Source organism: Ascaphus truei, chromosome 2, assembly GCF_040206685.1.
Source record: "Ascaphus truei isolate aAscTru1 chromosome 2, aAscTru1.hap1, whole genome shotgun sequence".
NCBI lineage: Eukaryota > Metazoa > Chordata > Amphibia > Anura > Ascaphidae > Ascaphus > Ascaphus truei.
The window spans coordinates 377428348-377451080 of record NC_134484.1 but is presented as its reverse complement, the minus strand read 5'-3'; the positions used below and the strand labels follow the sequence as shown (position 1 = coordinate 377451080).

Here is a 22733-nt window from a genome sequence, read left to right as displayed (position 1 = left end):
GAAGATACCGGGATGATGCCAGAGGTAAGTGCTATATTTTGTATTTTTTTAAATCTCCGGGTTGGCCTTCAGTCGAAGGAAGCAACCCTGGTGATTGCATGAATCCCAAGATATATCTGTGATTCCATATGTGCTTGAGTGTGTGTTATTACATAACACCCCGGCTGTTTGTGTAATTGTATTTGTGACTGCGTATCTCTGTTTGGACGTGAGCCTAAAGCTGTGTGTGTATCATTCACCATACGTTTATGATTGCATTGTCTCACTGATTGAAGCAACTGATTTGGAGGAGTCTGCTGCCACCTACAGGCACTGCACTTATTACTGCATAATATTTATGAATGTACAGTAATTAAATCGTGTTAATCTGCTCGGAGATACTAGGTGTGCAACACTTCCAGTTATTTCTCTTTGTTGGTAATCATGTGCCTTTCATAAAGTTGTGAGTGATAAAGGTGGCAGAGCCATGAATTAATGGCCACCCACCATGACCATCTCTAAATACTAAAAAAAAAGGGCCTTACATTCTACATTATGTGGGGAGATATCTTATTCAGCTGATTAATGTTTTAGTTTTGCCATGTATTCGTTAAATTCAACACCATTGAAATATTTGAAACAAAAAGACAGCTTTAAACTCTTCATCTTATGTGTGGTGTGTGTATATATGTACAGTAGATGTATGGATCTATACTGTATCTATCCAGATATCCATTGCATTGTTTGTACCCCAAAATATATTTAAACCTGACATGTACAGTACAGTGGTAAGAAACACATAACTCTAAACTTAATCTATGTGCAAAAGTGTTCACTATTTCTGTCTCTTTGTAATTATTGTTAATATAAAAAGCTTGTAATCTTATTGTACACACATGCTTTAGTAAGTAAACAATACATACCATATCATGGTAAGTCTGACAAACATATCCTACATTCACTTTACTCACTCAAAAACATTCTACAGTTTATACTGTAACATGTAAATGACACATTTTTAGTTGCATATCTATGTTTCTGACTTTTCTATAAATATTAATATAAATCTTTCTAGGACATGTCTAACTATTTCAATGGAAAGTGTTAAGTACCATACCCAAACAATTTATTAGAGTACCACTTAAGACCTGCCTTTGTCATTATAGGCAATTCACAGAAATAACATTATGAGAATCTTGGTCTGACTGATTAACAGCTACTTTTGGTGTGATCTATTTATCGTATCCTAATTTTCCTGTGCTAACATTACTGGAGTTTCGAGGATCTGTGATGGTATACTAATGGTTATTAGTATCTGATTTGTGTATGAGTAAGCCTAATGTCTGTCAAAAGTTATTTATACACTATTGTCAAGGGGAGACTCCTGGAGCAGGTAGGACCTCGGTGGCTGGAACAGCGGGGAGCAAGCCATGATTGTTTGGTTCACAACCAGGGTTCGGTGGCAGGTAGCAAGCAGGATCGTCAGAGTCATAGGCAGGGGTCAAAAACAGGAAGGCAGGAGCAGGGCAGGGGAGCAGGAACTGAGACCAGGGAGCAGGGACTGGGACCAGGGATCAGGGAACAAATGGAGACAAGCCAAATCATAGGCAAGGGACTTTAATAAGTACCGGACTCAATACAGGACAGGAACATAAGTAGAAACATGGGCATGGGAGTCTGGACACAAAACAAAGGCAAGGGAGGAACAGGAAGCAGGAAACTATAAGGACAGAGGACAGGAGCAACCAGAGGAGACAGACAGAAAACAGCAGCACATCCGGTGGACAGAGAAAGGAACTATGGCTGGGAGCAGGATGTATAGGAGACCCGGACATTACTCCCCCCTCTAAAGAGCATTCTCCGGACGATCCTCCAGGCTCTTCCCGGAGACCTTGATGAAAGGCAGACTCAGGGTGACCTACCTCTTGTGGTTTTTGACAGGCAAAATACTTGTCCCCACCACGACGGCGCAAGAACCAGTAGCCGGTACATCGGGTGTTGCAATGAACTTCCTGATGTGTGCGTTTAATTTAATCGCAGGGGCATGGACATCAGGAACATGGGCATCAGGAACAGGTGCATCAGGCTCTCCATACGAGTCAGTGGGGACATTGAGTTCACTTTCCATGGTCTCTTTTTGTGACCGACGTATCTTTTTTAGTTTTGGAATCGCTTTCTCCAACTTCATCTTTTCAGACTTCAATTTAGCACTAAATGTCTTTTCCTTGTAACCCTTGCTCAGGTCTTGCAAAGCCACTGCCAGATTGCTTTTCAATTCTGTCTGATGTCCAGAATCTGTTTCTACTGTACCAGTCTCCTGCCATTTCATGGTATCACTTAATGCAGCGGTGCGCAAATTGTGGGGCGCGACCCCCAGGGGGGGCGCGAGACTGCCGGTGGGGGGGCGCGGGGTTTACAGAGGCCCCGCGCGCTTCCCGAAGGCACTTAAATTAAGTGCCCGGGGAGCTGCAGGGCCTCTGTAAACCATACTTACCCGTGACTCCGGCGGCTTCCTTCTTGCGTCGCCATGGCAACGCGGCGTCAAAATGACGCCACGAGGTCATGTGACGTCACGTTGCTATGGCAACGTGACGTCATGACGCCGGAGGGCGGGTCAATGGTGGTATGGGGGGGCGCGGAAGAGAGGGGACCGCCGGCAGGGGGGCGCAGGGAAAAAAGTTTGCGCCCCCCTGACTTAATGAGCATTTAAGATCAGCTATTTGAGTTTTCAGTTTTTGAAGCTGTCCTTCTGCATTTTTTTTCCCATTCAATGTAGTTGCCAGAAACATGGCAGTTTTCACCAGCTCCCACGGAATCCCGTGATATCTTTCTTTCACGTTGCAGTAATGTATTCAGATGGAAACACCGCTGAATAACCAGTGATGCTTTTTTCATCGTGCAATAGCCGTGATATCTCTGCTTCATTCTAGTCAATAAGTAGAAAAATAAGGCAGTGCACTGCCCAAAGTAACAGAAGGAGGCTCACAGTTTTAAGCAACAAAAAATAGATCTATTACATAAAAAGTGGACAAAAAGGTCCCCCCCTAGGCCACAGCAGGGGTCCACCAACTAGTTTCAGGCAAAAATGCCCAACATTTTTGCCTGAAACTAGTTGGTGGACCCCTGCTGTGGCCTAGGGGGGGACCCTTTTGTCCACTTTTTATGTAATAAATCTATTTTTTGTTGCTTAAAACCGTGAGCCTCCTTCTGTTACTTTGGGCAGTGCACTGCCTTATTTTTCTACTTGTTCCTGCCATCACCTGGGAGATTGCATGCCTATGAAGATTCTGAGATTGGATACTCCAGGAGAAACTGAGTGAGTTCACTTTGTGGGTCGCTGTACCCCTTTTTTCTCTGATATATGGGACATTGGTCTGTACTATTTATTTATGGTGCCGCTGGCATTAGGTACTAGTCCCCTAACCCTATTAGGGCTTCGTTATGCTATATTCTTACATTGAAGGAGTTTATCCTAAACCTCAGTTTATTATGCCAAACAGGACTTGTTTTTTTGATGCACTGACTTTCTACACAACCTCATTCTAGTCAATGACTGAATTTTGATGGCAGCTGCTTTCATAACAAGGAATCTGGTTCGGACCACATGGACGCGGTAGACTGACTTGATCAGGAATTGCACTTTGTCGTAATCTGCTTATTCTTTGCAGCATCTTGTGGAAAGTAAACTGAAGCACTGAGACAGCATAGCATATGCACTTATAGGAACTCTCAACTTGTTTGGTTAGGACGCAGGATCTATATCTGGACTGAATCACGCAAGCAGCTTTCTTTGTATTCCTATAGCGTCTTTGTTGCTGAACCCTTCTAACTTTTGACTGCAGTACAATCACACATTGTTTCAGATATTCATGCCGTCTCCAGCTTACTTGACATGATCACCATGTCACTCTCCAACTGATGTTTTTCTTTTTCCTGTAATACGCATTTATGAATTGCTTTGGACAAACACTTTTGTAGTGCAGCCTTGGCATCTTGCTCTTTATCTAGTCGTCCATAGAGGCAATCAATCTCTTTCCCTGTGGATTGAAGTGCCTGAGTTAAGGCATCTTTACCTTGGTTAAGGGCATCCTCTTTCTTTTCCACTACTCCTGGAATGATTCTGCTAGTCACCTTAGGCAGCAGCATATCTCTGTCCCTTTCTAACGCAGGCTTTCCTGGTGTTGAAGGGTCATCCTTAATTCCTCCTGCAACTTCCACTATAATTGAACATCCACCCTTCTTCTTTCTCTTTGCCTTGAGAAACTCTGAAGAATCAGTGGTACTGTGTTCACATTTATTGCTCAAGACTGTTTTCAAAGTGGAAGTCATAGCTTCAAACATAGGGGAAACCAAACTTCCCAAGAAACCAGTAAAGAGGAAATGTGTCTTTAAAGCAGAAGCATTAGAATGATCATCAGAAATATTAAGCACAACAGGGAGACAAAAGTAGAAGAGCTGACCTTTAGATTTGAGACCTTAGCATCAGTCACAGAAATATCACAAATTGCAGGGGAAATCATAGACAGAAACTTGCAGTTACATCTGAAACTTTTTAGAATCAAGCATAGGAACATCACAGATTGTTAGAAACTAAAGATAGATAAACTTGCAGTTACATTTGAAACTTTTTGAATCAGGCATAAGAATATCACAGATTACAGTGAAATCATGGCATATAGCAAAAAAACAATGGGAGTACTCTTATTTTTAAAATGGGAACCCTCTGAACAGCAGTGGTCCAACCAGGGAAAGCAGAAAATCAAGGTAACTCCGTCTGTTTTAGAAACACAAGTATATGAGTCTGAAGTTGTAACACCGTGTACTGCAGGGAAATACAAGCTGATCTTTGGGAAAGGGAATATGAGGGTCAGAAGGGGTTAAACCAGGCTCTGCAAAAAATCTCAAAGAAAAGTTCACTGTTCTAGCCTCAGCAGAAACGTTTTGAACACAATAAATCTTCCCTATCTGTACAGGGGGTGCAATGGGGGATTTGCTTTAGGAAAACTAAAAAAAAAACCTTTTCAGAAATTCCCACAAAAAAAGAAAAAGGGAACTCACCTCCGGGGTAAAAATTAGGAAATAACAAACCCTGCAGAAAAACTTGAAGCAAGCACTTTAGGAATCCACAATTTCCAAACACCAAGAGAGTACATATCTTCAACCCAATGCAAACGGGAGGTGTCTGCTGAAGCAGGCAGGTGATGAATCTGTTCCAGTGAGGTCCAGGAGTGGCCTTTGTTTTCTGTCAAGGGGAGACTCCTGGAGCAGGTAGGACCTCGGTTGCCGGAACAGCGGGGAGCAGGCAAAGATTGTTGTGGTCACAAGCAGGGTTTGGTGGCAGGTAGCAAGCAGGATCGTCGGGGTCACAGCCAGGGTTTGGTGGCAGGCTGCAGGCAGGATCATTGGGTCCAGGCAGGGTTCGGCAACAAGAAGGCAGGAGCAGGGTCGGAGAACAGGAACTGAGACCAGGGATCAGGGATTGAGACCAGGTATCAAACTAGGACAAGCCAAATCATAGACAAGGGCCTTTAATAAGTACCGGACTCAATACAGAACAGGAACATAAGCAGAAACATGAGCATGGGAGTCTGGAAACAAAACAAAGGCAAGGGAGGAACAGGAAGCAGGAAACTATAAGGACAGAGGACAGGAGCAACCAGAGGAGACAGACAGACAGAGGAATCCCAGAGCAGACAGAAAACAGCAGCACACCCGGTGGACAGAGAAAGGAATTATGGCTGGGAGCAGCATGTCTAGGATTGCGGTGCACAAACTGGAGGGCGCGGGCTGTGTCAGAGGTCCCGCGCTCTCCCCCCCCCAGGCATTTAAATTACATGCCGGTGGACCGCGCGAGGACTCTGCAACTAACTTACCGGGATTCTGCCGGCTTCAGCAGGCATGACCATGGCAACGCGGCGTCATGTGATATCACGGTTGCCATGGTAATGTGATGTCAAATGACGCCGCGGGTCACATGACATCACATGAAATGATGACGCGTGAGGTTAAGAGGAGGGCACACCAGGGAGGATGTTAAGCAGGGGGGCTCAGCAAAAAAAGTTTGTGTGCCCCTGGTCTAAGAGACCCAGACAGCTATTTTACTGGTTAACTCGAGGTTATCGTTATGTTAATCTCCTTAGTGGATTGCCTAAAGCTGCGCTTATAGTGCCGGCGATGTCGCCTGAAAACAAAAGCATTGCCGCCGTTGCTTATAGTAAGCGCGACGCGACCAAAAATTTGAAAGCCGATAAGATTTGATTTTTCAGAGGCTGTCGCCACATGTGACAGCCTCTGAGCCAATCAATGACCAGGTCGCCAGCGCCGTCGCCGAAAGTTAAATTATAACTTTCGCGGGTGGCGACGGGTGACTTCACCCGTCGTGTCGCTGTCGCCCGCACTATAAGCGCGGCCTAACAGAGCTTTGTTGATCTGCCCCTTAGAGCTCTGTATCTGTGTGTTAAATTGAATTAAATAACAACTTGTAAAATGTGGTTACATTTTAATCCTAGGCTATATGATTTAAGATACCATCAAGTTATAATTCATCTCTTTTGCCACTTGGACAACATGACAACATTAAAAATCATGCCTATACCAACACAGGGTAGAGAGAGTGAACCTGTAACTATAGCAACATGATTAAATGTGAAATAATGGAGGAGAAAATAGAAACCTATGAGTCAGATCCGCAGCAGCACATTCATTTAATCAGTTCTGCTGATGTCAGAAAACAAGGCACGTGCTGAGCATACATGAGAAAGAAACGTCAGCAGAACCCAGAGAGGAAAAGATTGCCCTGGGCTTGGCACCATTAAATAGTCGTTTTAAAAAGTAATTCTTGTATAGTGCTGAGGATGTATGCAGTGCTCTGCATGCTGCACAATATACTGGGACAGTAAATGCCGTCCCAAATTTGTGGCTGCGTGCTCAGTAAGCGGTATACAGTATATGATTCCACCAATCTTAAGAATAAAAGGGGATTTTTTATTATTTTTTTAAACCTCAGTGTCTCAATGTTTTGGTAAACACGTTAAATTCCTGGTGTTGGTTTGTTCCCCTAAATAATTTTTATATGTAGGCCCCAAATTCAGTTTGCAGTGAAGACATTTTTCCCACGCTGCAGAAGATTGCAACTCCATTAAAATGACTGTCAATACTTTACTATCCAATAAGGTAGCCATGCTGGGGTGGATAGTAGGGCTTTTGACAGTTAGTCTAGAGAGGGGGGGCATAGGCAGGGGGATGGGTGGTGGGGGTAGTTGCCCAAGAAAGGTTGGTTTGGCTCCTGGGGGGGCATGGTGGTAGGGGTTAACCCCGTGTTTGCCTTAGCAGTTAGTCACTACTAGCCACTAAGGGGGTCCAAGGGGGTAATGAGTGCATTTTTGTGTGTGTATTAACCCCTTTGATGCCAGTGTAATACCTAGGTAGCATAGGCATCAAAGGGGTTAATGTTATTTCTACCGTAGGTAATGTAATAGTAGATATTACAGAAGTCTATGGTAGAAATATCAATAATGTGGTTGTGATTCAGTAATAAATGCATTATTAACGGTTGCGTTAAGTCTAACGTCGCGACTAAGGGTAAAATATTGCACCGGTAAATTATTACCACATTCATGATGACTTCTGTCATAAAATTGAGGTAACAAGACGCCGTATTTTTTTTTTTTTTACTGAGTGCGATAGTAACTCATTTTTTACAGAGTATGATGTATCTCGGCCTTAATGAGTTTGAACCGAGACAGATCGTATTACCATCAGGTCCTATTTATGGGTTTTTTAAAGTTCGTTTCTAAACATGGTGAGCTGAAACTTGGAGGGATTTGATTTCCTAACACTACAGCCTTTTGTGTTATATCAGTGTGTGATCAACAAGATTTTTGACAGACAACGTTCCCTCTCTGTCACTGGTATCTGTATTGACTTTCTAACAAGGACAGGATGCGATAAGGGCTAAGGAACAACAGCAGCTACTGTAAATATTTGTTTTAGGCTTGGTTACATTTGTTTAAGGAGACCAATTAGATTGTTACATTATGTTTTTACAAAATGTTGTTTTGTGTTCAGCTACACAGCACTGCCCCCTCTAAATGCAGGATCAAAGAGAAAATTGAACTAATGGCAGTGATACATTTAATAGATTAAAACGAGGCGAGTAATGCCTTAAACATAGAAAAGTATTTTCTAATATTTTTTATTCAATAGCTTGTGGTACCTACAGTATTAGCGGACCAACACTAGAGTTCTTCATAGATTAAATGACAGTATAGTCACAGTGCCTTGGAAACCTTTCTTCTTGAAGCGCACAGTGGCAGCACAGTTAGGCTGCATCCATACAGGGGCAGACCACGCAGACGCATCCGCATGCTGAGCGATCAAACTGCCAAAAGGCAGTGATCGCGTTTATACAGCGTGCGGGCGCGTGCACGCGGAAGCGGGAGGGGGCGCGCGATGCACATGAAATCAGTCAAAACTGATTTCCTGCGCGATAGGTCGGTCACGTGAGAGGTTTGCCCAATAAGAGCGAACCAGCTCCATGACATCACTGGCCTGCCCATAGACACGCCCCCGGACGGCGCGCGTACTAAGGCCAGGGAAAGCACCTGCTTTCCCTCAGCCTCCGCACGGCTGCAGTGTCTATGGACGCAGCCTGAGTAGGAAACATACTGTATTCATCCTAAAGTGGAGTAGGGATTAAAGCTGCAGTTGAGTCTTTTTTTTTTTTTTTTTACTTCAATAGTTTCATCTGGGCAATCTCTAATTACCTAAAGAACTGCATAGCTGCCGGTCAATTCGTTCTCCGTCTATTGATCGGCAAAGTTTGGCGACATCTTTAAATATGGGGAATATAAATCGTTGCTATAGGAACAAGCATGCTTGTTAAAATAGAATACAAGAAAATTGGTCTTTCAAAGTTGTTTTTTTTAAAACAGAAAATGCTAAAAGTATCTTTTCTTTCTACAGAACTGATTTATTAAAAAAAACATACATGCAGGATATTGCATGAACTGCAGCTTTAAGATCCACTCTGTAGAGTTTTCAAGTGTAGTCGTGAGAAGATTAGTATACATTAGCACAGGGGGGCGCAAGCTTTTTTTCCTGCGCCTCCTCTGCCTTTCCACATCCGGTGGTGCACCCCCCCTTACTTTGCGTGGCGTCAAATGACGCAGCGGGGTCATGTGACATCACGTGACCCACAACGTCATTTGACGCGTGTGACGTCACATGACAACCCTGCGTCATTTGATGCCGCATTGCCATGGACACGAGTCCTGACGCCGGCAGAGACACGTTTAGAGTTGCAGGGACCTCACGCGATCCCCCGGCATTTAAATGAAATGCCTTGGGGGAAGAGCATGGGTCTCTGCAATGCTGCACCTCCCCCCCCCCCAGAAAAATCACCCTCCCTCACCCCCCGGTGTGTGCGCCCCCCACTTTGCGCACTGCTGCATTAGCAGAATGTAAGTATGCTACAGTAGGTGTCAGAAGTGGATGGAGAGCAGAGTTATGAAGAGGCTGTTAGTCCACTTCCTGCTCGTAGTTTAGTTTACAGAAGCTGTGGGCATAAGGGTCTAATTCAATGAACACCAAATGGGCCATCGGCTGAAAATACCTGTTGGCTTGAATGGGGCATGCTCCGCCTTTCACAGCATGATCGGCCCCTTCAGGCACTCATACTGAATTAGGAAAAAATGAGGGTGCAAGTTAATTATAATAATAGTTTAAAAAAACAAAACAATAACTCCTACTGCATTGGTGAAACTGGTTGCAGGGAATATATGCAAGTATAATAAATAACACTTGAGCAACTCTTGAAAGTGTGAAGGTGTCCTTTCTCCCAGACCTTCCAATTGGTTCCAAATATTGTAAAACACTCCAGATCAGGGGTGCAACCAAAAACAAGTTAATCGAGTGACAGACATTGTGCAATATCTAAAGGATAACTGCCGGTATTCTGGATCCAGGCTCACTTGTAGCATGTGAGAAGATCCATGTAGCATAAACTCATCCCCTTTTTAAAGCACACAAAGTCCTTCTATTTTCTTCAACTTTATTGAGTGGGGTTAACATAAATATAAAAGCACTTGCATGTAGTTTGTGGTAGGATACTTCTCACAAGAGACATTTCCTAAGTGGCTTTTTTTATCAGGGGAAGGTAAAAAGGAATCCCTTTCTAAGGGAGCAGTGGAAAATGTGTCTACTCACTTTGTCTGCTGATGGTAAGAGAGAGCACACTTTCCTTTCCAGACAGGAACAAGCCAAGGGGCATAACAATATACAGAGAAGGGCAGGGGGGTGGGGAGTTGCCTAAACCAATCTCAAACTATGAGCATTGGGAGGTTGCCAGGGCAACAGACTAGTGGCTTGCAGAAAAGGTGAAATGTAACAACTATGTTGCAATTTACACAGCAGCACAGGTTGCTTAGAACAGGGGAAAACATGAAACTTTCCCTGGGGAGAGCTGGCAGCCTGGGAGCAGAAAAAATACATAGAGAATAAACAATCCTGTTCCAGGACAATAACAATGTAGATGGTGTATATTGTTGTCTAAACATATGCACTTACATGTACAACGTGCAGTAAGTACTGCATGAGCCTTGATATATAGGAAGAGGAAACATATAGATGCATTTCACTAGACAACTGGCTTCCTAAGGAGTCTAGTTATCTGGCAAAACTCGTTGGGCATTTTTTTCTGCAACCCATGCATTTAAAACAGCATTGGAAAGGGCAAGAAAAGCTATCTTGAAGTAAAAAATGAATTGCAAAAGAAAGAGATCAGTGCGGACTGCTGGTTTAATGAAACGTACTATACTGACTACTGTATGTTCTTGGTGAGGAGATAGAGGCTTGTACAGTAATGCTACGTGTTCAGTATATAACCCCAGAACACTCACTGCCTGGTGTTTAACACCACAGGCAATAGAAATGCTATATATTCTTGTGGTTGTATCCATCCAGTATTTTTTGTTCATATATTGGTATAGTATAAATATAAATATCTATATGCACCAGAATATTACATAAAATGCACATCTCAAATCTGCTAACCCATCATCTCTCTTCTGTGCCTCTCTTTTCAGCAGTCTTACTGACTGTGTGCTGCATGAGACGGAAGAAGAAGACCTCCAACCCAGAGAATAACCTGAGCTACTGGAATAATGCAATAACAATGGACTACTTCAACAAGCATGCAGTGGAATTGCCTCGAGAGATTCAATCTCTGGAAACCTCAGAGGTAATGTATCTTCACTAATGAACGCAGAAACACACATAGCTCTTCAGAAGAGGTTTCCAGACCTCTCTAGCAGTGAGTTGTATTAAATTGAATAATCATGTTACCTTTCTTTGAGTGTGCAGGGCCAATTCTAATGATTTTTTAAAGATGATGAATGAGAATATTTAAATACTTACTAGTACAGAAAACAATTGCCAAAGGCTATAAGGCAATAAGCATTGTTTCTACTCATTATATGATGCATATTTGTGTCTATTTTTCCACATATTGTTTAAGATTTGATGGAAATCTACGAAAATTGATGCAGCATTGCTGTGTAAATCAAAGCAAAGTGTAATTGAACAAATATGTTATAGATTGCACTGGCTTAGCATTTGCCTCCCCACAGGCATTTGATAAATGATTCACTTAGTACGCAGCAGCAACTGTGGTAGTTTGATTTACAAAAATAGCATGACCAATTCATACAATGCAGTCTACTGACAGTAGCACTGACAGTATATAGATAGCTTGCTGCTTCCACGACTGAGGCCCTTTAAGAGAAGTATGTGCTTAGCATTACTCAAGAAATACAACAAACATAAATACAATTAATACAGTCCTAATATAAATTGGCTCCAGAGGGGATAAAACGCACATTACTTTGCAATAACATATTGCAAGAGGTATTTTCATATCACAGCTGTGGTTTTTTTTTTTTTTTAGCAAACCTGAGCGGAATTAACAGATGAATAAATAAAGCATTAATCACAATTATATCTATGTGTTCATTGTTCTTTATTTGTACAGTATATAGCAATTGATTATAAACTAGTTTAAATTCATCCACAGAAGAGGTACAAAAATATGTTTAACTTTCAGAATTTCAGCTCGATTGTGTGCATTTCAGATAGAAATTCCTGCAGTTCAGCGAAGGAGTAAAACTATTGATAATTAGTTGAGCAAAGATAAATCATGTAGCTTGCTTATGGAGAGTCTGCAATTCTGATCATTCCTTTAACATACTCCTTTACCCCTGACTTTTTTTGACAGACCTGGTAAGTGAGTTACCTGAGCAGGTTATAGTGCAACATCGCCATAACAGTTAGCAAAGGCCAAATTGTTAACAAGACATTAGCTAATATTCTGTTATTCGCCACTTTTGCCGTGTCAAAGTTCTTTTGAATAGAAAATAGACTTATTTTAAAAAGCCACAACATGACATTGTATTTTTCTTACTAGAATGAGTTCATATAGTAGAATCACAGATTTGGTAGGTAGAGAATGTCAAATAACCTTCATGTTCTGTTCTCTCTTCACAATGAATGCATTCATTCATGAGTGCATGAATCCACAATGAAATTGAAAACCCTACGTGTGTTGCCACATTCCCATGTTGTTCTTGCATTGTGTCGCCATTGTTTCTGGACTTTTTGTTTTCCTTAGAATATTATCTGTATCTGTGTTTTTCATAACGCGTGTTAAATTGAACACAAAATGCTACTGCACCTACTAGTCCATTTTATTTTTGTTAAAATAGACTTCCATTAATGAACATAAATTAAAAAAGGGGAGGGATTTAAATCGTAATTTATGTGTGCTAATATATATATATATATATATATATATATATATATATATATATATATATATATATATATATATATATATATATATATATATATATATATATATATATATATATATATATATATATATATATATATATATAGTCTATAGACCTGACAGGATATTCAATACAGTTTATAGGAATTTTAAGCATAAATCCCTTCTAAAAAAAACAAACCAACTAATTTTGGGTGAAAAAGTCTCAAGGAGATAATATGACTCTCAAAATCAATAGAGCCACGTCTGATTTTTTTATGTTGATCTCTTCTTGGTGCCTGTCCCTGTTGCCTTCTACCAAATGGTAACGGAGCAGCACATACAGTTACTCACAGAATAAGTCACCAATCCAGGTGCTCCAAAACTGTGGGACAACATTCATTTATGTCCTAATACTGGCTGGCACCAAAACACTGGCTATACTGGAAACAATGAAACAATGCTGTATATCTGGTGGTTCATACTGTAATCTAAGGCCGGGTTCCACCAAGTGTTAACTGCCATTGACTTAAATGGCTGCATCGGCGCTCAGTGAATCACCATCTAAGTGTATCTTACTTTCTAACCCACAGTATCAATAAATCAAAATTACCTCCCTCACAGTACAGTAGTTAATACTTAATTGGTGTTTGGAGGGAGTTAAGTCACAAGACACAAACAACAATGGCCTCCATTTTCTTACCAATTTAGAGCTTTAACATATGCAGTCCTACTCAATATTGCAGAAGCGTGTCCAGTAATGGAGCCAAAAACTGATTTCACACAGAGCTACATATTTTTGCTGCACCTTGTATGTGTATTTAACATGTGATAGCATTATAACATTTCTATTCTTTCCATAGGACCATCTCTCTGAGCCTCGCTCTCCGGCCAACGGTGACTACAGAAACAGTGGAATGGTTCTCGTCAACCCCTTCTGTCAGGAAACACTCTTTGCTGGACATGAACAAATTTCAGAAATTTGATTGTCACTGCGTCTGGATATTTGCAGTCCTGCATTTGTCTTTGGTTCTAAATTATAAACAGTGTTGCTTAACAAAACCATTTAGATACAGGAACTGAATTTAAATAAAGTTACAAAGCCTTGGTAGCATCATTTAGAATTGACATAACAATCAGTTAATAGGCCCCTGAATAGTCATTTCAATCATTGAAAGTTTCTCTATAATTTCAGCTCTGAGTTGACATCGCAGTCCCAAAAAACACATCCGACTTGCAGACCTGGATAAATATATACATATATATATATAAATATTATAAATATGCTTTGTGTAATCCCTCAATGAATAAAAATGTTTTCAGCTTGTTTTTCCTAAGAATTGTCAACATCTTTTTACAATTGTGGTAAAACTTTACAGGATAAAATGTGGCTTTATAAATAAAGTTATTTATATGTAAAAAAAAAAAAATAAGTGTTTTACTGTATGTTGCTCTTAATAAGGGTTATGTGACCTGTTTTTAATTGTGACATAGGATGTTTTTATTATTTTCATTTTAAAACAAATGTAGGTACAACACTGCCTGCAATTAATGCAAAGCATTATACTAGCCATACTGGTCCTGTAACCAACTCTAATGTTGTGTAAGTCATTGTGCCTTTTACAGGGCTTTCAGATGACATTGAAATTGAGTGTGGGCTTCAAAGCTCATAAAGAAGTTACATTCATGAAAAAAATAATATGTTGTAGGTTATTACTACATATACAAATAAATAAAAGACAAAGGGGCAGATTTCACAAAGCGCAAAAAACAGGCTTAAATTTATCAAAGACTTATTACCATCAGTATCATTTTGATTATATTTTCTTTGATATATCTGGTACAGTTGTTGTGCCATTTTTTGCCCAGTTTCACATCTAGAGCACTCATTGTCGTTTTTAACAATCTGGCAACGGATTTCCGATTGCTCTCTGTCTTTGAAAAAAAAATATCAGAAGTGGCGGATTGGCCTTTTTGAGACTGATCCGTGGACCAAAGATACTGGCCCATCTGAGGCAGATTGAAATCCGTAAAGATAAGTTGCCCATCTCTACTCTTCATCCTCTCAGCACAGACTCATTTCCATCAACGTTCAGGTATGCTCATGAAACACCTATCCTCAAGAAACCTTCTCTTGATATCACTTCCCCTTCCAACTACCACCCTACCGCCCTTCTGCCATTGGAATTTAAACTTCTTGAATGACTCATTTAATTCAACTTTTTATTTAACTTAAACTTGATACACTTCAGTCTGGATTCCATCCTAACCACTCTGCCATACTGAGACTGCCCTAAAAAAAAGTCACCAATAATCTCCTCAAAGCAAAATCTCAAGGGCAGTTCTCTCAACTCATTCTACTGGACCTTTCTGCTGCATTTGATAGTGTTGAATACCCTCCCTTCTATTTGGTCTGCATGAAACTGCCCTCTCATGGTTTACTTCTTACTTATCTGACCTGAACAGAATACTGGTATCTAACACATCCAGATGGAGGCAGAGAGCCAGAAAGTCCCCAGTTTACATGCACTCACTAGGGTGATATATAGTATCTGCACATTTGCAAGAAAGATAATGGATGATAGCAAATATATTAAATTCTCGTGTGACAAGAGGTACCACAGACTGACTCTTTGCTTCGCCCGCTGGCTCACTGCTTCCCATGGTAGAGACCCAGGGGCTTATTATGCCGCTGTTCTTCTCCGGTCAGCCCTGAGGATTAGTACACTCCTCGTTTAGATCTACACCTCTACTCTTCTTTACGCACATCTGGTCCCTGCAGCACTACTAGTTCAATTGCGACAATAGCATATTATGTCACAGTACAATATCAACCCATCTTCCTAAGTCCAGCACCCATTGTGTCCCTATATCGTAATAATTCTAGCCACTATACTTGGCTGTATTGGAAATTTTACTTACTTGAACTCTGTTACACCGCCCCTTGTCATTGTCTGGCAGTGAATCAATTACATTTCTAAGGCTGGGGCCATGGTGTCGCAGACCGTGCTGGGCGATCAGATTGCCTTAAGGCAGTGATCGCATCCATACGGCGTGCAGGCACGCAGAAGCGGGAGGAGGCACGCGTTGCACAATAAATCAGTTGAAACTGATTTCTTGGCGCGACAGGCCGGTCACGTGAGCGGTTCACCCAATGAGGGTGAACCAGCTCCGTGACGCCCCAAGGCATGCCCCCAGGCACTCCCCCCACGGCCCGTCCACCATGGCCAGGGAAAGCACTCTGCGCAGGCAAAGGTACCATGGCCCCAGCCTTACTCGGCTCCTTACTCTGTATGTTTAAGAGGCATCTGTAGAGGCTGCGTGCACATCCCGTGACAAAGTGTGTAACCGCGAAATTGCTGCAGGGACGCACGCCTGCACACTGAGACTGCACTGAGTACTGCAGTACCTTCTGTGCTTCCATCTCTGCTCAGGCATTTAAACACGAACCGTTAATACCACGGTTCTGTGACGCACGCCTGTACACTGAGGCATTTACTGCACTGCTCAGGTGTGATATCGTAAACCGTTATTAGCACTGCACTTATATTGACTCGCATATAGATTTATTATAGTGTGGCCATGGATTTTCTCTGAATTTCCCTTCCCTCTAGTAGGCTCATTATTGCATTGGTCTCTAGTTCCCTACAGCCAGGCTAATCCTTTTGGAGGGCATCCTGACCCCCTCCCCTGGGGTATACACCTGCACGCTGAAGCATTTATTGCAGTCTCAACCATTTATCTGCTGCCGTCTCCACTTGGGTGTGAACTACAAACCGTTATTACCATGGTATTTCACTTACTCTCATATAGTGTTGTAGTGTGGCCGTGGCATGGGGGAGTTTCCCTGAAATTCCCTTCCTGCTAGTAGGCTGAATGCCACCAACATTGGTTTCCGGTCCACCACAATCAGGCTAACCCTAACGGAGGGCTTCGAGACCCCCCCCCCCCCATCTCCTGGTTTTCTTCTCCCACCTATAATTTGTGATACTACAAAACCTGGGTACGTTATTTAATCAGGGCTATTACCCCTATTCTCTACAACACATTCTAGAACTTCGTACATCAGGCTTCTCTGGGGCTGACTACTGTCCATTACTTGGCTGTTACTACCACCAGGGCACATAGGACTCACTACATGTCATACTACTATTATTTCAATTGCATTATGACCCCATTGTATCTACAAGTTCACCAGGGACTAATTAACCAGGGAACGGTCACCTGACCAGTTCTGCAGCCTCTTGCCTATTATATAAGGATCATTATACCAGTAAACTACACAGAGCACCCTACTAGCGCTGGCCACCCCAAATAGAGCGCTATGTCTGTCTACATCTTGGATTCTCGGTGGCTTCATTAAGCAGTTCTATCCCTAGCTATGTCTAAACGACTGAATGTGTATCAACCGTGTTTCCTTAGGGTGGCAACAGTTAACCACACCATCAGAGGCAATCCTCCTTTGTATGTATGTAAAGAATTTATATCTTTATTGAGATAGCACCATTAATGTGCATAGCTCTTCACAGCAGACATACACATGACAATCATATAAATAACAAATAATACAAATAACACGTAATGGGAAGAAGTGCTTCAGACATAGAACTGACACTTAAGAAAAGGGGTGTCTGTCCTGAAGAGCTTGCAAATCAATCTAATTTGTAAGTAGGAAGAATGTACCCTAGACCAGTGGTGCGCAAACTGGGGGGCGTGCCCCCTTGGGGAGGTGCAAGATTATTTAGGGGGGGAGCCGGCTGCACCTTGATAAAGGGCATTTTTTGCCTGAAACTAGTTGGTGGACCCCTGCTGCGACCTAGGGGGGACTCTTTTGTCCACTTTTTATGTAATAAATTTTTTAGTTGCTAAAAACCGTGAGCCTCCTTCTGTTACTTTGGGCAGTGCACTGCCTTATTTTTCTACTAGAAATTTCATGGATGAAAAGGGGGGCTCAGCATAAAAAGTTTGCTCACCCCTGCCCTAGACAGTGTGCTTGTGCTTGTGCTACTAGGTGTATAATAGTGCCTCCAACAGTAATGTAGAAGGAGGGAGTAGTGCCAGGTTTGGGAGGAAATTTGAGGGGCTCCGTTTTGGACATGTTACGTTTAAGTTGGCAGAGGACCATCCAGAATTATATAGCAGCGGGATATTCAGAAACTTTGGTCTGTACAGCAGGTGTAAGGTCAGGGGTTGAAAAGTAAATTTGTGTGTCATCAGCATAGAGGTGATATTTTAACCCAAGAGATGTGATTAGGTCACCTAGAGAGTGTGTAAAGAGACAAGAGAAGAGGTCCCAGGACAGAGCCCTGGGGTACGCTCACAGAGTGATCGATAGAGGAGAAGCTGTTGGCAAAAAAGACACTGAAAATACGATGGGAGAGGTAAGAGGAGATCCAGGATAGAGCTTTGTTACCGATACCAAGAGTGTGGAGAATTTGAAAGAAAAGAGGGTGGTCCACTGTATCAAATGCTGTAGAGAAGTCAAGTAATATGAGCAGAGTGTATTGACCTTTGGCTATGGCAGCATGTAGGTCATTCGTTATTTTAGAGAGGGCTATATCAGTGGAGTGATCAGTGCGGAAGCCAAATTGTAGAGGCGCTAAGAGAAAATAGGTGGTGAGAAAATAGAGCAAGTGAGAGAATACAAGACATTCAAGGAGTTTAGAAGCAAAAGGCAGGATGGAGACAGGACGATAGTTAGAAAGACAAGTAGGGTCAAGCCTGCTGTTTTTGAGTAATGTTATAACTGTTGCATGTTTGAAGGAGGATACAAAGGTACCAGAGTAGAGGGAGGAGTTAAAAATATGTGTGAGCGTAGGAATTACAGTAGGAGCAAGAGATTTTAGGGTGTGGGAGGGAATGCGGTGAACAGGGCAGGTCGTAGAGGGAGAAGAGGAGATCAGCAATGATACAACCTCTGGGTTAGTGGAAAAAGTCGAGGAAGGCAGGAGGAGAGTTAGGAAAAGGTGTAAGATGGTAGGAGGATACAGAGGTGATGTCCTGATGTATGGATCCCCCCTTTTCCTTGAAATAGTCAGCAAAGTCCTGAGGTGAGATGGAGGAAGAAAAACAGGCAGCATAGAGTGATCTGAGTAGGGAGCCAAAGACAGATAAGAGTCGGAGTGGGTTAGACTTGTGCGTGTTGATTAGTGAACAAAAGTAGGTTTGTTTAGCCTGAGAGAGGGCAGAGTTTCAACAGGATAGCATAAATTTGTAGTGAAGGAAGTCTGCGAGAGTTTCCACCAGAGGCATTCAGAGGAACAAGTGCCGGAACGCAGCATGCACGTGTAGAAATGAAGCCAAGGTCTGGGGTCAGAAGGGCGAGAACGCCAGAGAAAGCAGGGCATGTCAATAAAGAGAGGAGGATAGGGAAAAGTTGTAGTCCCTGACCTGGTTTTCAGGGTCTGGAGCAGAGTTGAGAGAGGAGAGGGTGGAGTGTAAAGTGGAATCAAAAGCTGGTCGGTTAAGAGAGTTCAGGTCTCTGCGGAACCAAGGAGTAGATGGAGGTGGAGAAGAGAAGAAGAGAAAATGAGATGAGATGATGGTCAGAGAGAGGAATGGGGAAAATGGAGAAATCAGAGAGAGAAAAGTTTTTAGTGAAAACCAGGTCTAGATAGTGGCCATCCTTGTGGGTGCTAACTGCAGTTCACTGTTGAAGACCAAAAGAAGAGGTTAGAGAGACAAAGTGGGAAGCCCAAGAGAGAGAGGGGTCATCAAATGGCAGTTGAAGTCTCCAAAGGAGAAGAAAAGGGGAGTCGGAGGAGAGAAAGGAGAGACAGGATTCAAAGTGAGAGAGAAAGACAAAATGGGGATGAGTAGAGGTACATGGGCAATAGATGACTGCCACGTGGATAGGGAGACAAGAGAAAAAGAGAGGAATAGGAAGAGTTCGGAAACAGCAGATTGAGGAGAGGAGGATCCCCACGCCTCCACCATTGCCATCAGAACATGGAGTGTGAGAGAAAGAAAGGCCACCATAAGAGAGGGCAGCTTCCAGTACAGAGTCAGAGTCAGACTGAGTTAGACTGAGTTAGCCAAGTCTCAGTTATAGCATAGTGGAGCAGAGAGTGAGAGGAAAATAAGTCATGCACAGAGAGGAACTTGTTGGAAAGGGAGCGAGCATTCCAAAAGGCATAGTAAAAAGGGAGAGGAGGGAGGTTGTGTGATGGTGCTATTCGCAAATCAGTAGGTGGACCCGCGGGGCTGATGTAGGGATGCAGATAAACCACAACCAAGGGACAGAGCCCTGTAAGAGTATCCGTAGTCGATATGAAAGCGGAGGTCAGGGCAGGCGGAAGGCAGCGAGGTCGGGGTCATGGTCCGGGGTCAGCAACAGGAATTCAAAACAGGCAAGAGGGTAAGGCGCAACTGTAAAGACCGATAGGAGCTGCAAACACACAGAACTTTGCTCGGCGACTCCCTATGGTAACTGCAGCCTTACAAAGCAGGCTGCCTGTACCCAAAATGGCCACAGAGAGCAGAAAGGGCAGGAGAGACAGAAAACCTGGACCGTAGTGAAAACCCAACATGGATCAAGCTGAATCCTTACAGATTGACAGTGGGTGGGTATGAGGTTGGAGGGGTTGGCACCAGAAGGAGTGGAAATTGCATATGGAAAGCGAGGACGAAAGCATACAGAAATAAGGCAGGGACCAGGAATGGGAGAGATATCCCCAGAAGCAAGGAGGAGAAGCATGGATAGAAAGAGAATGTGCAGAGATAATTTGTAGGGGTGTGTTTTAGTGCAGGGTGTATAGCTGTGTAGTGTCAGACAGCGCAGGTAGGAGAGGTCATGTGGACTGAGAAGTAGCGATGGAAGGAGTGATGGAGATATATGAATAGCGTTAGAGACATAAAAAGGCTGGTAGAAAGAAATGCGTATTTTTTAAAGAAGTGAGGTCAGAGCAAAAATAAATAGTAGAGGCAGCATGGCAGCAATAGTTCAGTGCTGAGATGTGCGGTCTGTGATAGATAATGTCCTACTTTTCAGCGTAGTTCAAATTCAAGAATTAGGGCCAGTAGGTATTGTGTTGTCCAGTTGTACACACCTGTTGAACTCCCTGTTAAACTCCACACTGCTTGCCACTTAAAAAAGGGGCCAATTTAAAGATGGGATGCTGCTACTCTTGCAGGTGTTGCTTCCCTAGTCTCTCTAGTTATATAGGTCTACCAAGTCACATGACTGAATTAAGTTCTACCCAGACAGCTCAATTAGGACATGTAAGGCACATACAAACAAATGTTATTTCTAAACAGATCATTGTCCTACCCAGGTGTTAGAATTTGAAATTACTAAAATAAGCCCAGCAAAGGGTGAGTTGGAGAGACAGGATTCAAGGATGTTTTTTACCCAGGTGTTAGAAGTTGAAATTACTCAAATAAGCTCACGAAAGGGTGAGTTTGCTACTATTTAGTGTGTCGGCTTATATTGGACTGACACAAAGTACTATGCCGCATACAGACCATTGCATTATCTCTGAGGTTTGGCAAAATCCTTTCCGGGTTTTCATATTCCGGTTTGGGATTTTGCTCTTGCTCACCCTCTGTGGCTGGATCGTCCATTTTTGCTCCTGGCAACTTTCTTTAAAAGGACAGCCCTGTAAGCAGGAAGTTGCCAAGCAAAGTTCCAGTTCATGCTGAGTACACGCAATGCGCTTACCTATTGTCTTCCTCGTTACCAGACCCGGCTCACGTACCTCGACTATCCTTGATAGTCAAGCTATTAATTACTATCTAGCACTACATGGCACACTACCACTCAAACAACGTCAATGTATTCACAATTCTATTGATTATATATTGAAACACAACTACTTTCTATTCAATCACAAATTTTATTTACATCTGTGTGGCACTGCTATGGGAACACGTTTTGCACCTCCATTCGCCAACCTGTATATGGGATTGTGGGAGTCACTACACATATGGGGGGGTCGGTGTTTCATGGAGGAGATACATCGATTGCATCCTTGTAGTCTGGAATGGAGATGAAGAATCATTTGACTCCTTTGTTAATAAGATTAACCCCAACAAATGTAATCTCAAATTTAAGAGCGAAATTAATCAGGGTCACATTACCTTTCTTGACTTGGTGATCTATATTCAAAAGAACAAGATTTTAACCAAAACTCATTTTAAAAGTACACATGTAAATTCATTCTTACATCCAACCAGTGGCCATGAGCACAAATGCATTGACAACATACCCTACATCCAGTTCCTTAGTTTAAGACGAAACTGTGCAGATGATATAATATTTAAAGAACAATTGGAATTTCTCAGTGAGAGATTTATACAGAAGGGATACAATGAACAACTCACACAAAATGTATATCAAAAAGCCCTCATGTAGAAAAGGGAAACACTGTTTCATAAAAAGTACATGAATGCATTGAGACATAGGAATTACACAAATCGACATGTCAAAAATAATATTGGAATTAACAATGTAACATCCATGAATGCTACTGCAGACATTCTAGAATCCAAAAAACATACCCCTTACTTTGTAACACAATTCAACAGTTCTCATAAATCTATCAAACGGATATTATCACAACACTGCCTTATCTTGCAACAAACCCTATAGTTTTCACAAAATCACAAATGCTAAAAACCATTCTTGGGCCCAGTCTCCATAAGGGTACAAATAAGATCACAAAAAAGGATCTAAGAGACACCCTGGGCCTGGTGGGAAACTACAAATGCACGAGATGCAAAATCTGCACTAAAATTATCCTTTAAAAAATCTGACACCTATGTTACAAGTATTGAGTACGATATTAAAAGCTACATTGATTGTCTGTCTACATCCGTGGTGTATGTCTTACAATGCAGTTGTGAACTGCAGTATGAAGGCAGAACAAAATGCTATTTAAAACTATGTATTATGGAGCATCTTCGGAATAGTCTTAACATTCATAAATTGTAG

At 42.2% G+C, this 22733-nt stretch overlaps 1 protein-coding gene across 2 annotated transcripts in view; it reads left to right on the top strand.

The window, feature by feature from the left end:
- The window catches only part of TMEM108 (transmembrane protein 108), a 285211-nt gene extending 271022 nt beyond the window's left edge, over window positions 1–14189 (top strand). The window contains exons 5-6 of one of the 2 annotated variants that reach the window (XM_075587118.1): window positions 11067–11218; window positions 13666–14189. In XM_075587118.1, coding sequence (XP_075443233.1) covers window positions 11067–11218; window positions 13666–13788 — 275 coding nt within the window. In that variant the 3' untranslated portion in view covers window positions 13789–14189. Of the gene's footprint in view, window positions 1–11063; window positions 11219–13665 lie in introns of both variants that reach the window. The other variant, XM_075587117.1, reaches the window with a different exon arrangement.
- The last annotated feature ends 8544 nt before the right edge of the window (window positions 14190–22733 follow it).